The sequence below is a fragment of the Bos javanicus genome, chromosome 13 (genome assembly GCF_032452875.1).
Source record: "Bos javanicus breed banteng chromosome 13, ARS-OSU_banteng_1.0, whole genome shotgun sequence".
NCBI lineage: Eukaryota > Metazoa > Chordata > Mammalia > Artiodactyla > Bovidae > Bos > Bos javanicus.
Genome location: NC_083880.1, coordinates 43,381,457 through 43,399,712, shown reverse-complemented (window position 1 = coordinate 43,399,712; position 18,256 = coordinate 43,381,457). Strand labels below are relative to the sequence as shown.

Here is an 18,256-nt window from a genome sequence, read left to right as displayed (position 1 = left end):
CCTGTTCTAACAACTCTGACCATATTTACTGCTCCTTCTGTGGTCCAAGCCAACATCATCTCTCACCTAAATTCCTGTAGAGTCCTAAATGAGGGCTCTTCTTTCTCTTTTCTTCTCAACACAACAACCAGGTTATGTTATGTAACAACTCATGTCTGTTCCTGTAACTACTCTGCTCAAAACACAAAATATCATTCTCCATTTCTCTCACAGTAAAGTCCTTTTACATGCCTATGTGACACAGATCCACTGGCCCCACTGGCTCTCTGGTCAACTCCTGTCTTCTTTCCTCACTAAACTCCACCCACATCAGCTGACTTGCTGGCCCTTAAATGTTATGTGAACACTCTTCCTTCCTGAATTTAGTGTTTTGTGTTCCAGAGAAATGAAGGGAGCCACAATCTCTCTTTCAAGGCTGCTTCTTGTACAATTGAAAAGCTGTGTGGGATGTAGGGCAGTTGGTGTTTCTGCCTAACAGATGTACAGAAATGCAAAAGACTGTGCAGAATTTTCTCAACAGGCACTTACCCATTTCTAACAGCTAAATTCTCCTGATTTCATTTACTGTCTCCTCCTCCACTAGACTATAAACTCAAGAATTTCTCATTTTAAAAGAAAAATAATTTCTCATTTTAATTAACATTTATTATAAAACAATGTATTACTAAAGAACGTTCAGTAAAGTTTTTCTGAATGAGAGTAAATGGCAACTAATGAAATACTGGGAGAATATACAAGAACTCATCAAAATGCTAAGCATGGGCAGACAATTGAGAAATTAAATAAATGAGTAACGTGTGCTGCTTTACAATAAAAATATAATACTGGATTTTTTAAATCATATTTTTAGCTTATCAAGATAATTATGCTAAGTTAAAAAATAAATATACAATCTGTAGATTGAAGATTATTTGTCTTTTATATAAACACACATACACAATTGCATAGGATTCATAAAGAAAATGCACCAAAGTTAAGTATTAGTAAGTGGTTTAATCGTAGCTCATTTTTATTTCCTATCCTTTCCCTTCTGTTTTCCAATGTTTCTGCAATTTGTGTGTTTTTTCAAATATCAGAAAGAAAGAGTATTCTTACTTTGAAGTCTTTATTGTTTCGTAAACTGTTTTTCTTTTTTTAAGGAAAGGCAAGCTTTCAAATATTCAGACACTTCATTTAAGCACATCCACCAAGAACAAAAATCCTCTTCCCTAGAAGCAAGAAATTCTTGAAGATCCAGAAGGAGGGCTAAGAGTCAATATTCTTCAGAAAATGGAAACTCAGGGTGACCAACACCCCTGAAAGAGAAGGAAGCGGATTAATTTATTAAATCTGTCATATTGTCAGAGAAAGCATTACTCTGTGGAGGCAGTCAGGATGGGCTAAAACTCTAAATCTACAAACACATCCCTCCTTCTCCCCACCCTCCCCGACAAGCACACGCAGATGTCTGCTCCATGTACACACAGAAGCTGCATGTCCAGTCCCAATATTCACATGTAATATTCACTCCACAGTGATACGTAGTTTGACTCAGGTTACAATTTCCAAGAGGGCACAAGACCTGGGTCTAACTATGGAGATCATTTCAGACACAAGTGGAACTTCTGTCCCTAGATGATAAGAAGGGTCGCAGTGAACAAATTAGCTCCTCTTTTCCACAAATCCATTACAAAGCTGATATTGAGCACCCCCAAAACAGAGTGTCCCCATTAAGGAACTTCTCATCTATTGGAGAGATACCTTGTGCACCTGAATAATCATAGAGCACAGAGTGGGATTATTATTTTCTTAATTTATACTGTACTGTATTAAAACACTGGTTATTCAGCAAGTAGTATTACTGCTGTTTTCCTTTTTTTCCATGTTTCTACTTTTCTCTCTGAAAACGTCATTTTCTGTTCACTTCATTAAAAAGTGAATTCTGAATGATTCCAAGTGCCAGGAGCTGTGCTGTTGACCCAAGCCCACAAAGATGTGTAAGTCTAGGCATTCACAGCCTAATGAAAGAGAATATACATTTATACTTAAAAGTCTTTAAGTATAGAAATGCAACTATCCACCTTTTTTTCAATTATCATGTCTTTAATCAGAACATAATAGTGGCTCAGCTGGTTAAGAATATGCCTGCAATGTGGGAGACCTGGACCGATCCCTGGGTTGGGAAGATCCCCTGGAGAAGGGAAAGGCTACCCACTCGAGTATTCTGGCCTGGAAAATTCCATGGATTGTATAGTCAATGGGGTCCCAAAGAGTCGAACATGACTGAGCGACTTCCACACTTATCAGAATCATGATATAGCTTTACAAACAATAGGGAGAGCTTTGGGATCTTTCATTTGAAGCATAATCTTTGTTAACCAATAATTTGTATTCCCTTCTCTCTAAACTTCCTTCCAAATTTCTCTTCTGTCTCTTCAGTCCCAATATTCTCCTGTAGTAATTAAGCAGCCAGAATCATGTTAGTGACTAGGTCAAAGTCAAGGAGGTGGGGGCTCCCCAGGGGATGGACTTCTAAAGTGTGCTTAGTTGCTCAGTCACGTCTGACTGTTTATGACGCCATGGACTGTAACCCACCAGGTTCCTCTGTCCATGGGATTTTTCAGGCAAGAATACTGGATTGGGCTGCCATGCCCTCCTCCAGGGGATCTTCTCACACAGGAATTGAACCCAGGTCTCCTGCACTGCAGGTGGATTCTTTACCATCTGAGCCACCAAGGACTTCTGATGGACAAAAGCTAAACTGGGCTGAGTCTTTACTCAAGAAACCAGAGACCCAGATGATCCTATCTGGGTGTGTCCTGCTAAAGACACAGAGTCACTCACTGGAGGGTCAGTTAAGCTCATGATCTACTGGTAATTCAACTTTGTGAGATAACAAGGATGAGGACATGGGAGTCATAATAGGGAAAAAAGATCAATGAAGAGATTAATTTGAAAGAAATGATGGTATCTTGGAAAAGAAATGCCCATTAATGATAATATCCACCAGACACTTAGGGGCAGGCCCATGTGACTTCACAGCACTGTTGCACATTGACCTTCATGAGACCCTCCTCAATAAAAATGTCAACAATACATTTTATAATTGTGTTCACAGGATTTACATGAATGCCGGCTTCCCAGGTGGCTCAGTGGTAAAGGAAACACTTGCCAGGCAGGAGACATGGGTTCGATCCCTTGATCCCCAAGGTTCCCTGGAGAAGGAAATGACAACCCACTCCAGTATTCCTTCCTGGGGAATCCCATGGATTGAGGAGCCCGTTGGGGTTCATTCCACAAGGCCCCAAGATTTGGGCATGAATAAGCAACTAAACAGAACAAAACAAGAAAGTAATCTTTGATGGATTCGTTAATACATCAGTCAGTTCAGTTCAGTTCAGTCGCTCAGTTATGTCCGACTCTTTGGGACCCCATGAATCACAGCACACCAGGCCTCCCTGTCCATCACCAATGCCTGGAGTTTACTCAAACTCATGTCCATCGAGTCAGTGATGCCATCCAGCCATCTCATCCTCTGTCATCCCCATCCCCTCCTGCCCCCAATCCCTCCCAGCATCAGGGTCTTTTCCAATAAGTCAACTCTTCACATAATACATAGTTATTATTAATATAATCATGTTCCCCTGATGTAAAAAGAGATAAAGATTAAACATGTTCACAGGTCGCTGAAACAATTGTTGGCTGCAGCACCATGCCCTTTGTGTTCCCTGGGTGCTCGGCACTGAGAGGAGGTGCACCAGGCACAGGGAATAGGGGCACAAAGTGGTGAATTCACCACGATGCCAACTCTGGGGATTTTACTGATGAGTTGTCCTGGGCCCATCACTGCTGTTGGTCAAAGATGGAACCCTGGAGGAAATCTCTGGTATGAGGTCTGCAGAAAGTCCCCGGTTACTCCTAAGCAGGAAATCAGCACTGTCTTTCTAGAATTATCCTTTTGAAAAGCTTAGTTCCCCTGCTGACCCGCCTGCTAGAGAAAACAGTGTCTGGGTGAAACATCTGCGAGTCACTTACGGGTGAAAATCACAATATCTTATATTTCTGTTGAGGCCATCGATTGCTTTCATGTCTTCTGGAGTCAGTTCAAAGTCAAACACCTGGAAGGAAGGGACAATCACATTACCCCTCCCTCAAGGAGCCAGTCTCCCTCTGGGGACTGGAGGATTTTCCAGCTGGATGGAGTCAAGAAGAAGGAGCAGGGAAGCCATGTCTGTCCTCAGCTTTCAGGAGAACCAGCATGGGAACCTCTGCTGAGTTCTCACCTCTCCTTCCCATACCTTCTCCTTCTCTGTCCACCTCACAAACATTACAGCGCATCAGTCCCTTATCTTTCTAAGTGAATCACTTCAGCCAGAAAGCAAACTAAAATCATTCTTTTCCAATCACACTGCCTTCAGGTACTCCTAACTCGATAACTGCAATTGAGCATTAGACTGATTAACTCTTCCCAACATCCTGTAAGGGTGACAGCGATCAGCTAAAGTAGTGCAGGGAGGAGGCTCCCCCTTTAAAGCCTGTTCAGGAATCTAATATCAAAATTACTCATTATCTATGAATAAATCTAACAAAAACTTTATGTAAATGTCTTAGTGGAGAAAGTTATGAAGTGTTTTAACATTAAAGAACACCTAAGTAATTAAAACTTCACTTCATAATCATGAAATGAAAAGCTCAATTTTGTAAAGAAATTCATTTTCTCCAAAGTGATCTAGTGTTTCAATGCAACATGACCCAAAGACTTGAGCATGTATTCTCTCCTGGAAGTTGGTAAAGTGATACTAAATTTTAAATAAAAGAACAGCTAATCAAAAGCAGCCAATACAGCTTTAAAAAATAAAAAATTACCATTATGAAAAGCAAGACTTATTTTCCACTTTAATAACATGGTGCAGAAAACTGAATAGTTAAATAGAAAAGAGATAACAGAAATGTATTTATGGACACTTGATATATGACTGAGTTGACAATGAAAATCTGTGAGGAAATATGAAACCTTAGATTTACATTTAAATATACTTAAACATGTGTGCATCCATTTTCATATTATCTTAGATAGACAGTTCCAGCTAGATTACAGAACCAAATTTAAATGGAAACACAGAAACAAATGATGAGGAGACAATTTCCGTTCCCCTCACTTGGCCTGACCTGTAACCTGCATTGGACAGTGATATTTCCCAGAAGAGATGACCCAGATCTGAGCCCAGACAGGAAGAGGACTATTTCCCTAATAACTGACTTGGGATAATAGCACTGTGCTGAGATGAAGACCAGATTAGTTGTCCCAGTCTAGTCAAATATTCATCAAAACTATACAGAGAAGGGTGGAGGCTCCTCTGACAAGAGCCTCGTCCGCCTGCTAAAGCAGAACTGCCCAGCTGCTTCGCATTGAACTGCAAAAGCACAGGATAGCCCAGCCCAGAGGACAGCAACTTAGCTGAGTGCAGGTTGATTGTCAAACCACAGAATCCAAGAGACGCATAAATCATCTCTGCATTAAATCCTGAAACTGGGGAGTTTCCATACAATTATGGCTAAAGGTACAATAATGATCTTCTACACAGAAAACAAAGTATAGACAACCTAGCAAAAATGGACAAAGTCTTGAAGAGGACTTCACAAAGACAGAAACTCAAGATTAAATGTATGAAGATGAAATCTTATTAGTATTCAGGGAAAGGCAAAATAAAAATACAATGGTTTGGAAGTTAACGATCACTGCCATAGATTTTCTGTCCTCATATTCACATGATGATGCTGTTAAAAATGAATCCTTTGAGGGGTGATTATGTCATGATGGTGGAGCCCTCATGAAAGAGATTTAAACAACATAATATTCACATAAGAGAACTGGGGGAGTTCTTTGCCCCCTCCACCATGTTAAGATACAAGGAGTAACCTGTGACTTGGAGGAGCAGCTTCACCTGACCACTCAGCCATTCTGATCTCAGATCTCCAGCTTCTACTGTGAGAAACAAATTCCAGTTTTTTTCTCAGCCACTTAACCTATGGTGTTTTATTACAGCAGTTCAAACAGTATTGAAAAAATCACATAATGCAATTGCATAATTGAGAATGAAGAAAATAAGATGTCATTTTGCACAAAGTGACAGAATACATTGCAAATGTAATGCTCAAGCTAAAACCTCCATTTTCTGTCCAACCGTAACCCTCTCCAGCCATAATGCCTCTCCTGTTGCCACAGCAGGAGGAGAAAACTACCAGGCATTCACACACAGGGAAAGATCAGGTAACTCGTTTTGGCCCAAAGATAGTCTGAGAGCTGGACAAAGAATGACCCTCGTGAAGGATACTCCCTAGGAGCCCTCTGCCCACAGCCCCACTCATCATCACCTGCATGTTCTCTTTGATCCACTCCTTGTTGTTCCCCTTGGCCAGAACCACAACCCCACGTTGTATCTGGTAGCGAAGGGCAACCAGAGCTGCCGTTTTCTTGTGCTTCTGGGCAATGGCAGAGAGAACTGGGTCCTCCAAGAGAACAGGGTGGTTTGGGTTCACCCTGGAAGGAAATTCAGAAATGCTGAGGAGCCAAGACTAAATACTCAATTTCTGAATATTTTCCCAAACAGAACAAGAGGTTCACTCTAGACCAGGGCTTCCCAAAGTATAGTTCATTGACCAGCATCATCACTATCAACTAAGATCTTGTAAGAAATACAAATTCCATGGCAGAGCTGAAAACAAACTGAATCAGAACCTCAACTGTGTCACCTCCTATTCTGTTTACAAAGCTCTGCAGGTGATTCGGAGGCATTATTGAGTTGAGACCATGACTGCCAAACTCATGGATTTTTTTCCTTTAATTTTCAGGGGTGTTTTTTCTTATATAATCAAGGGCATGAATAGAGAAGCAGAAGGAAAGACCAAGAATTGTTTGTAAATTTCACTTTTTCTAAGGTATTGATAAAAATTGAGAGGTCTCAAAATAAGAGACATTTATTTCATCATTATTCTACTATAGATGCTTATAAAAATGGTTCAAATTGAATTTTTTTTCTATCATGATAGAAACCTAGGAGTTAAATACTATTATCTCAACTTTAGACATAAGGTAAGTGAACCTTGGAACACCTATTTTTAAAAATGTGCGCATTAGTTAATAAGTAAATCATGACATAAGCTTGTGTCTCTGGTCTCAACCAGGAGATTATATATAGATTTTAATGTAGACATTTGTTATTCATGAGTCGACAAGCTAATATAATCTAGAAAAATTGGCAGGGTGATGGGAAGATAAAAGAGAAGAATTCATTCCATTACTCCTCTCTCTCCCCTCTGCCTATGAGAGTTATCTGAGTATTGTATGATTTAAACTATCTCATCAAAAATTGAATTTTACATAAACTCCCTGTTGCTTTCATTAGAGTTCAATACCATCCTTTTACTCTTTGGGATCCCAGAGCACTATAGGCAACAAGAACAATATCATGTGACTTGCAGAAATCCAACAGTTTCCTCTGGTTGAGATAAGGGTGACATTCCACCTGTAGAAAACCAATAGAGAAGAGTGTCACGTATTATGGAAATGTAATATTAAATGACAAAGAAAGGCAAAAAGTTTAAAAAATGATAAAGGAAATACTATAACATTAAATGTAATTTGGAAATATTAATATCAACAGAGAGAAATAGAGAAAAGTTTGTTTATACACTTAATTTATGATGGACATAGATGGGAGAACCAGTCTGAGATTGACTAACCAAAAGATGGGCTCTACATCTGAGTAGATATTCAAGAGTAAAATTCATACAGTGTTAGCATCACAATGAGCCTTTAAGTCCACCCTCTAACCTGAATGATTTTCATCATCTCCAACACAGTTTTCTCAACTGCGCTCCCTGTTAAAGACTTATAAACACTGTGACACCAAGACTAAGGATTCAGCCATCAGAACCCCACACAAACCCTTAACACCCATCTCAGCTGATTTGCCTCTTTATCAATTTATTTCCCATTCCACATTTTCATGGTTTTCCTTCCTGTACAAAGTTCACTCCAGGGCACTTTCACCCTGTGACTTGGCCATCCTTTCATCTCGGGGAAATACCTCCTTCCTCAACTTCTGCGTTCTACCAGGAAGATCTCTGCACTTTTCCGCCCAGATTTACAGACAGAGATACCATTTTGGATTTTATACACACCATGCAGACAGGAACTCAGCTGTTTAGAATCTCCTGTCCACAATGGTCAGGTGAACAGGAGGGGAGGACAGACAGACATCAGGCCCCAGGGCAAGAAGGAGGTTCTGGAGAGCAGGAGAGGGAGAAGCTGAGCTGCTCACCTGGTTGCAGACAGGCTTGTACTTGAGCCCCGGCTTGTTCAGGATCTTCTCCAGCTGCTTGTGGTTGAAGTTGGACACCCCGATGGATTTGGCCAGCCCTGCGTCCTTGCACTTCTCCAGGGCCTGGGAGGGAGGGGTGGTAAACAATTACATGGAATGATAGAACAAGACTAAATGCTGAAAAACACCAGTAATCACTGTCATCCATCAAGAATTAGCATTGATTATCAAGAAGGAAAGAGAGGAAGAAGACATGATATAAAAAGAAATATTGTTTGCTCCTTGAACCCTGGAGAAGACATATCATATGGAAGGAAAGAGATGCCTGTCTGCACTGTCCCATATTCTCCTCCTCCATTCCTCTCTGTAAACATTACAGCAATGGCTTCCTCCCCACAAACCCAGCATCCCAGCCCTTAGATTCATGAACTGCTGAGTCTGATGGTCCACGGCACATTCTCACAGGTGGAAAAAATGAAGGAAGTTCCCACTCTCCTGGCTCCTCCCCAGTCTCTCTACTCCTCATACTCACCTCCCATGTGAGACGGAAATCCACTGAGTCCGCTATCAGTTTTCCATTTTCATCTTTTGGATATAATTCCTCCCCTGGCTAGAATAGAAGCAGTCATTTTAGAGATGTCACAAAATAATTTCTCCACATTTAGCAAGGCTGCCTGGCACCAGGGATTAAACCTCCATGAGGTAAGTTTAAAATTTTCCAGATACTAGAAAATATTTGCAAAATGATTTGTGTATATAGCCAATGTCTTTAGGAGAGAGACTTATTCTAATCTCTTATATTTAATATATGTTGTAATAAGTACAATTTTTCTAGGTCCTAAAAGGGACTTCCTGTGACTTCTGTGAATTTTGTCTGTTCTTGTACTTGCCTGCTTCCAAATGCCTCTATGAGATGGGAATGGCAGTAAGTTACATGACTTTATTTCCAGAATAAAATTTGCTATCTTGACCTGGTCTAGATAATCAGACTCTCTTTTCCCTCTGAGAATCAGGTGCCCTAGGACAGGCACATGAACCAGCAGGGATCTCATTAGGTTGATATGGAATGTGGAAGACCCAGACATGTTCTCATATGTTCATGACCATGAGCCTTGAGCTGCCCCAAGGTCAAATTTCCCACCAATAGAAAATGTTCAGTAAAAATAAAGTAAACCATGAGTAGTGCCCTTATAAGGGATAGGAAAAGGAGACACATCTATAGAGTACTGCCACCATCATTTCTGTCTGTGGCTGGAACTTGCCATCTATGTAGACCACTAAGCTATTTTGCACTGGATGGTTTGAGTTGATTTCTGTGACTTGAAATCAAGTGTTCTAAGTAAACCTTTATTAATGGATAAGTGCAGTCTACAAACCTCATCTGAAGACTAGGGAGAGTGCAGGAAAGTTATCCCAAGTCCCTGTATAGGTACAAGGATCAGATGCACTCAGAAGGAGCACCACCAAATATGCTCAACTTGAAAGGGTGAAAGACAAGAGAAACTCATCATGTTCAATGTAAGGCAGTGTCATGCTCACCACGGCTGCACCAAACTCTTGGTTCATGAAATCCCCAGACACTCAGGAGTCATAACAAGGACTGTGTGCAGAACTCACCTAGTTCTATTTCCTCAAGTTTTTCTGGCAGAGAGTCTCAGATTGTTAACTCCTTTCTCTGGAAGGTATGTAAGGGATTCAAAGAAACTCAGTAAAAAGATGATCACAAATGATTATTTGGAGGATTCTACTCTAGTGTAATCATCCCTTCAACCTACTAAGAAAAATCTTAATTTAACCATCCATGCGAGTTGATGCACATTCTAACACAAGATGTAACACTGATGTGATCACATGAATTTCTAACCTTCAGAGCCAGCGGATAATGCATAATATAGAGATCAACATAGTCCAGTTGAAGACTTTTCAGTGACTTTTCCAAGGCTGGTCGGACCAACTCTGGTCGAAAGGATGTGCACCAAAGCTGCAGAGGTTAAAAAATAAAAGTTGTATTAAGAATACTTTATGGTACATATACACAATGGAGTATTACTCAGCCATTAAAAAGAATACATTTGAATCAGTTCTAATGAGGTGGATGAAACTGGAGCCTATTATACAGAGTGAAGTAAGCCAGAAGGAAAAACACCAATACAGTATACTAACGCATATATATGGAATTTAGAAAGATGGTAACAATAACCCTGTGTACGAGACAGCAAAAGAGACACTGATGTATAGAACAGTCGTATGGACTCTGTGGGAGAGGGAGAGGGTGGGAAGATATGGGAGACTGGCATTGAAACATGTAAAATATCATGTATGAAACGAGATGCCAGTCCAGGTTTGATGCAGGATACTGGATGCTTGGGGCTAGTGCACTGGGACGACCCAGAGGGAGGGTATGGGGAGGGAGGAGGGAGGAGGGCTCAGGATGGGGAACACATGTATACCTGTGGCGGATTCATTTTGATATTTGGCAAAACTAATACAATTATGTAACGTTTAAAAATAAAATAAAATTAGAAAAAAAAATTAAAAAAAAATATTTGTTTAAGATAAATCATAAAAAAAATAAAAATAAAAATAAAATAAAATTTAAAAAAAAAGATAATTGCTATCACCCTAAAAAAAAAAAAAAAAAGAACTTCTGGTCATCAAAAGATATTATGAAGAAAATAAAATGGCCCTGTCTTACAAAAAAAAAAAAGAATACTTTAGGTAACTTATTTGGCTTTACTGCAAGGCTTGTCTGATATTACTTCCCCAACCAAGGATCAAATCAGGGCACATGGCATTAAAGTGTCAAGTCTTAAGCATTGAACCACCAGGGAACTCTAATACTTTAGGAATTTACCAATAAGCATAGTTCACCAAGCAACTCTTCACAAAAGGATCTTATTATATAATTGTCACCTGGGCACAATCACTTGCACACATGTGCACACACACAACACACACAGTACCTTTGAAGTGCAGAATATGTCTTCTCTCTTCACAGTGCCATCTGCCATCTTGCTTCGAATGGCCTGACCTATCTGCTCTTCATTTTGGTAAGCATGAGCACAGTCAATATGGCGGAACCCAACCTCTATAGCAAATGGGGTGAATTCCAGAGCATCCCTCTTAGCAACCTACATAAGCAACAAAGGGAGAAGTTGGATATCCACATGATTAAGAGATTGCTATGCAAAAGCTTTCATCTTCCCAACATCAACTTTTCTTTGTGCCTTTGGTTAGTTCTGTATGTGTGGTGATGAATGCTTGAAGATTTCCCTGAATATTCGTGGTGAGTGATTTAGTGGACACCCAGGAACCATTCATCTTGAAGTGATCATGGTTGACTATGGGCATCAGAGACCTCAAGACCACCTGCAGGTTCACTGATTTGCTGGTAGAACCGAAAGGACTCAGGATAACGTTGCAGTCAGGATAGGATTTATACTGTGAGATCTTTGAAGATAATTCAACAAAGGTGTAAGGTGCCTGGTAAAAGCATCAAGAAACAAGGTAATTGCTTCTAAGACCTCTGTCTACCAGTGAGGCCACAAAGAATACACCACATAAAAACTATGCAATCAAGGTGTACAAAGAGATGTTCTCATATAAGTCGCTGTTTTTGTTCATTCACTCAGTCCTGTTCAATTCTTTCTGACCCCATGGACTGCAGCACTCCATGTTTCCCCATATTTCATTATCTCCTGCAGTTTGCTCAAACTCATGTCCGTTGTATCAATGATGCCACCCAGCTATCTCACCCTCTGTTGCCTCCTTCTTCTCGTGCCTTCAGTCTTTTCCAGAATCAGGGTCTTTTCCAATAAGTTGGCTCTTCGTATTGTGTGGCCAAAGTATTGGAGCTTCAGTTTCAGCATCAGTCCTTCCAAGGAATACTCAGGGTTGATTTCCTTTAGGACTGACTGGTTTGATCTCCTTGCTGTCCAAGGCATTCTCAAGACTTCTCAAACACCACAGTTCAAAAGCATCAATTCTTCCGTGCATAGCCTTTTATGGTCCAACTCTCACATCCATACATAACGAATGGAAAAACCATGGCTTTGACTATGTGGACCTTTGTCCACAAGCCAATGTCTCTGCTTAAGACGATGTCTAGGTTTCTCGTAGCTTTTCTTCTGAGGAGCAATTATCTTTTAATTTCCTGGCTACAGTCACCGTCTACAATGATGTGAAGTCCAAGAAAATAAAGTCTGCCACTGTTCCCATTTCTCCCCCATTTATTTGCCATGAAGCGATGGGACTGAATGACATGATCTTAGGATTTGAATGTTCAATTTTAAGTCAGCTTTTCACTCCCTCTTTCACCTTCATCAAGAGATTCTCTAGCTCCTCTTCCTTTCTGCCATTAGGGTGGTGTCATCTCCATTCTGAGGTTATTGATCTTTCTCCCGGCTTGAGCTTCATTCAAGCTTGAGCTTCCATCAGTCCACCATTTCCCATGATTATTCTTACCAATGTAAGTATCCACTCTTAATGAATTACCAAAATCAACCTAGGTAACAGTTCCATCACCTCACACACCTAATTTTTGGGGGTGTTTGTAATATTGTCACCCTGCTTATTTAACTTACACACAGAGGACATCATGAGAAATGCTGGGCTGGAAAAAGCACAAGCTGAAATCAAGATTGCCGGGAGAAATATCAATAACCTCAGATATGCAGATGACACCACCCTTATGGCAGAAAGTAAAGAGGAACTAAAAAGCCTCTTGATGAAAGTTAAAGAGGAGAGTGAACAAGTTGGCTTAAAGCTCAACATTCACAAAATGGAGATCATGGCATCTGGTCCTATCACTTCATGGGAAATAGATGGAGAAACAGTGGAAACAGTGTCAGACTTTATTTTTGGGGGCTCCAAAATCACTGCAGATGGTGATTGCAGCCATGAAATTAAAAGACACTTACTCCTTGGAAGGAAAGTTATGACCAACCTAGATAGCATATTGAAAAGCAGAGACATTACTTTGCCAACAAAGGTCCGTCTAGTCAAGGCTATGGTTTTTCCAGTGGTCATGTATGGATGTGAGAGTTGGACTGTGAAGAAAGCTGAGCACTGAAAAATTGATGCTTTTGAACTGCGGTGTTGGAGAAGACTCCTGAGAGTCCCTTGGACTGCAAGGAGATCCAGCCAGTCCATTCTAAAGGAGATCAGCCCTGGGATTTCTTTGGAAGGAATGATGCTAAAGCTGAAACTCCAGTACTTTGGCCACCTCATGCAAAGAGTTGACTCATTGGGAAAGACTCTGATGCTGGGAGGGATTGGGGGGCAGCAGGAGAAGGGGACGACGGAGGATGAGATGGCTGGATGGCATCACCAACTCTATGGATGTGAGTCTGAGTGAACTCCGGGAGTTGGTGATGGACAGGGAGGCCTGGCATGCTGCGATTCATGGGGTTGCAAAGGGTCGGACACGACTGAGCAACTGAACTGAACTGAAGAAGACATAAGATCTAGTCTACAAAATTAAAGATTTATCCCATCATTTTTAACTATAGTCACAGTGCTTTACATCAGGTCTCCATGATTATTCATCTTATAATTGATGGTCTGTACCCTTGACCAACAACTTACCATTTTTCCCAGGCTTGACACCAGCTTCTGGTAACCACACCTCTATTCTCTGCTTCTATGAGTTCTACTTTTTAAGATTCTAGCTACAAGGAGATTATACAGTATCTGTCTTTCTATTTCTGGCTTGTTTCACTTGCTTTAATATTCTCACCATCCATCTGTGCAGTTGCAAATAGCAGGATTAACATCATTTTAATGCTGAATAATATTCCATTTCTTTTTATATGATTCAGAATCTTTCCCATTTCAAAGTGTTAAAGTGTTAGTCATTCAGTCATGTCCAACTCTTTGTGACCACGTGGACTGTCGCCCATCAGGCTCCTCTGTCCACGGGATTCTCCGCAAGAATACTGGGGTGGGTTGCCATTTCCTTTTCCAGGGGATCTTCCTGACCCAGGGATCGAACTCAGATCCCCCACATTGCAGGCAGATTCTTTAACATTTGAACTACCCGGGGAAGCCCAAGAAAACATTACAAAACCTGGCCTGTAAGGTAGTAACTTTTACCCTCAAATGACAGTATATTTTCTCTGAGAATAAATTTCCAAGCAGAAACAAAAATATGAGGCAAAACACAGCTGGAGTGTTTCTTGCCTGCCATCTAGAAGGCACCCCACAGTATCAAAGAAATTCATTCCCATTATTTTTCATTCAACTCATCTACAGCACCTCCCACCTCAAATACTTCTCTGTGTCATGGCTTTTTGGAAGGAGGAAAGAGTTCTGGAATTAATTAAATATACAGATAAACCTCACCATTGCAATCACCTTCAAAGCAAAGCAGCTGACACTATTCTTGACAGCTGAGTCTCACCTCTTCTGCCAATCTGGGAAAGAGATAGAAACTGGAAGGAAACCCAGAGTAATCTGCAGGTGAGCACAGCTTGAGACCATGATGCAGAGTAAAGGCTGAATGTTTCTCCTCTTTCAGAGGAAATGGTTCTAGCCTGGTTGGTGGAACCACATCACCCTCCCAGAGTCACACAGGAGCTCAGTGCTTGACAACCCAAGTCCCTTCTGCTTGTGTCACATCCACTACTATTTATATCTCAACCCACAACCAGTACTGTTACCTCTTGAGGTGCATAGGTTCCAAATCCCAGGACAGGAATGAAGTGGCCATCATTAAGCTTCACCTTCTGGCCTTTGGGATCCATTGTCTGTTGCTCCTCTGAGTAAGCAGACTGGGATTTTTTTCTTCTCCCTTCAAATGTTATAAATAACAAGAACATCACACCCCAGCTGCACTGTCCAGCATTAGCAGAGACACTGTAGGAGAAGCATGATTAAACTAGTACCCATGGAGTCAGAGATGATTGAACACAGTTAACTTGTTTGATTCTTTTTATCAACATAACCTCACGTATTATACAATGATGAGATTGGGTGAGCAATTATTGACTATTTGTTAGACTAGAAACTTCCAACAAAAATCTTTTTTAATTTTCTATTATGAAGCCCAATCTCAATCAAACATCAATTGAAAAAACTATCTTACAGTAAACACACACACATACACACAAATCACACAATCTGAAAGTGTTTAATAGCATTTTTCAAAATGTTACCCCTTAATAAAGAATCAAAATTTCAAGTGAAAATAAATTTCCCCTTTTACGTTTCCCACAGCAAAATTATTGTGCTTTACAGACCTGACTGGTGAAACCCTGAACAGAAAATGGAAATGAGACATTTTGGCAAAGTGCTTATTGGAAGTTAATTATTAATAGCCTTAGGATACCATGTAGAGTGTTCAAAGAGACTTTGAGTGTTGATCCCTTGTAGCTAGTTATATAACTTTTAGGGTACTCTCATAATGTCACTGATACATATTTTACATAATTTACTAACTGCTCCACATCATTCATAAATGAAAAACCTATAAACAAATTAAAATGCAACAAATCTGGAAAGAGTAACAGAAAATATGATGCACTGATGCGTTAGAACGTTGTGAAGACAAAATTTAACATGTACAATGATGTTGGCAAAATGGTGAGGTGGGAGGACTGAACTCTCCCATGGAAAGACAAGAAAAGAAAGAGAAATCACCTGAAAACTTCAAAGGAGTCTGGAAAACAGTCAAACACAGGTCGACAGCAACAAAGTGAACAGCCAATCAGGAAAAATCAAGAACAGAGTGGAAGGAAATTTCATCATGTATTACTCACCTGTACCCTCCTCCTGCCTGGGGCAGTGCAACCTTGATGAGCTCCCAGTTGCTCCCTTAATCTAGAGTGATAACAGAAAACCTTATGTGCAGTATTCCAACCTACTTGGGGGCTGTCTGGGGACTAGTGTCTGTTCCACTTAACTCTAAGCTTAAACTGAAGAGCTCCTGGAATGCCTATTGCAGCTGCAGGGGAACTATATATATATATATGTTTGTGTGTATATATACATACACACAGAGCCAAGGACAAAGGTGTAAGGGTGGAGACATAGACTAGACCATGTATTAAAAGGCCCTGAATAGAATAGGGGTGTGGCTTTGGGGGACATAGTGCATTCAAAAACAGTCATAAATTAACCAGAATCAGATAGCCAGTCTCGGCCAGGTAAGATGCTGACTCAGAAATGAACTAAGCCACCCATAGCTTTCCTGTTGGGCTGATCCCAGGACTAGGAGCATGACGAGCCAACTAGTAAAAGTCATGACAAGGAACAAATCTACCAAGAGTGAGATTTTCCCTGTTCTTTCAAGTACCAAACTGAATGCACACACACAGAAACACACAGAGGAACACACATACAGAAACACAAACACACAGAGGAACACACATACAGGAATATACACACACACAGGAACACACACACACAGGAACACACACAGGAACACACAGGAACACACACACACAAAGGGACACACATATAGGAACACATACACACACAGGAACACACACACATCTGGACAGGGCAGGGCGGCCATCACAGAGGGCCCCAAGGAGCAGGGGCTGGGGCTCTGACTGTGTGTAAGTGCTGCACCACATGCACAGATGCCCGCACCAGGGGCTGCTCCTGCACACCTTCCTCTGGCTCTGCCACCCGCTAGGGCAAAGGTGCAGTGCAGGGGATGGGGGTGCACACTTACAACGGTGCACACTTACAAGGAGTGGAACCAGTCTGGACCCAACCCTCAGAGTTCTGCTCCAGCGTCTTGGAACTCGCCTGGCCCAGTAGGGTGGAGACAGCCACCGAGCACAGAAGCCTTTGCTCACACTGGGCTCTGGCTCTAGCCTGCCCTTCTCCTTCCCATCAAGGTGACAGTTGCCAGCACGCCCTGGGAAGGGGTGACCTCTGACCAGCTCAGCTCCAGCTCTGCCCCAAAGCCTTGTGCACACAGACTGCACACGGACGGGTCCACACAAGGGCAGCCCCACAAAACCAGGACAGGTAACTTTTTCACATAACTTAATGGAAAAGGAGGAAGCTAAGCAAAATGAGAAGAGAGAGGAATTTGTGTCAAATGAAACAATTAAAAGAAAACTCGAAAGGATCAGATATTGAGGTAGAGATTAATAATTTACAAAAATAATTTACCAGAATACAGAATCATAAGAAAAATGCTACATTAACTAGGGAATAGAACATACTAACATTCACAGTGTAGGGGTTCCAGAAGCAGAAGAGATGGAGAAGAGAGCCGAAAATGTAGGTGTTATGAAATTGTGGCCAAAAATTTCCTTTAACCTGGGACTTTCCTGGTGATCCAGTGGTGAGGACTCTGTGTTTCCACTGCAGGGGCATGGTTCTGAACCTGGTCTGGGAATGATCTTGTAAAGCTGATTAAAATCTTGAGAGGCAAGATATTCTTGGTTTACCTGGTAACCCTAGTATAATGACAAAGTCCTTACATGTGTGACCTGGGAGGGTTGTATTTGAAGAGAAGGTGGGGAGATAGGATCATTAGATAAAAGATTCTAAGATGCTGTAGTCTGTCTTTGAAGATCTCAGTAGAGTCTACAAGATGAAGACAGAAGAGTTCTCTTGTTCAGTTTCTCCGTTGTGTCCAACTCTTTGCCACCCCATGGACTGCAACACACTGCCGGGGTCCAGCCCCGGTGGATCCAGGGAATTTGAAGCGGGGACGGCGTCGGCGAGGATCAGGAAACAACTGCTTAATTAAATGTTAATTAAGGATATAAGGGTGGTTAATTAAGGATAGCTCAGTGAGAAAATTTAGTGGAGAAAAGAGGCTGAATAACTTGGTTTACGTGGAAAGCTAATAAAATTCCAAAATAAGGAATTTGCATCACCTACGTAGGCCGCAGGCATCCTCCCGTTCTCCCAAAGGAGAGGAGACACTAAGGCCTCCCCAGTCAGATCTTAGAAGCCCAGGCAAAATTAGTAGGCTTGACGAGCCTCCA

The 18,256-nt window shown here is 41.2% G+C and overlaps 2 protein-coding genes across 4 annotated transcripts in view; both read right to left on the bottom strand.

The window, feature by feature from the left end:
- Nucleotides 1–978: 978 nt before the first annotated feature.
- Nucleotides 979–17,159, bottom strand: LOC133259241 (prostaglandin F synthase 1-like). Of its 3 annotated transcripts, XM_061436475.1 has the most exons (11): nt 16,997–17,146; nt 16,061–16,121; nt 14,963–15,093; nt 11,267–11,434; nt 10,168–10,284; nt 8,836–8,913; nt 8,304–8,426; nt 7,396–7,505; nt 6,355–6,520; nt 4,015–4,097; nt 979–1,295 (listed from the first exon to the last, which is right to left on the bottom strand). In XM_061436475.1, the coding sequence occupies exons 3-11, from the start codon at nt 15,044–15,046 to the stop codon at nt 1,253–1,255; spliced, it is 972 nt and encodes a 323-aa protein (XP_061292459.1). In that variant the 5' UTR covers nt 15,047–15,093; nt 16,061–16,121; nt 16,997–17,146; the 3' UTR covers nt 979–1,252. The 3 variants fall into 3 exon arrangements, with proteins under 3 accessions (XP_061292459.1, XP_061292460.1, XP_061292461.1); XM_061436476.1 differs by lacking the exon at nt 16,061–16,121 and having other exon boundaries at nt 16,997–17,159; XM_061436477.1 differs by lacking the exons at nt 16,061–16,121; nt 16,997–17,146 and adding an exon at nt 15,942–15,962.
- Nucleotides 14,702–18,256, bottom strand: part of ASB13 (ankyrin repeat and SOCS box containing 13) — a 300,312-nt gene continuing 296,757 nt past the window's right edge. Inside the window, exon 7 of the transcript XR_009740322.1 lies at nt 14,702–14,716. The gene's annotated coding sequence lies outside the window, so the exon portion shown is untranslated. The remainder of the gene's footprint in view (nt 14,717–18,256) is intronic.

What these genes read in the sequence shown, in the direction of transcription:
- LOC133259241 (XM_061436476.1), bottom strand. Translation starts at nt 15,046, where the DNA reads ATGGATCCCAAAGGCCAGAAGGTGAAGCTTAATGATGGCCACTTCATT. An exon ending in GAACCTATGCACCTCAAGAG is followed by an intron (nt 11,435 to 14,962) that starts GTAACAGTACTG and finishes TTGCTTATGTAG; the next exon opens with GTTGCTAAGAGGGATGCTCT. An exon ending in AGATATTGTGATTTTCACCC is followed by an intron (nt 1,296 to 4,014) that starts GTAAGTGACTCG and finishes CTTCTCTTTCAG; the next exon opens with GGGTGTTGGTCACCCTGAGT.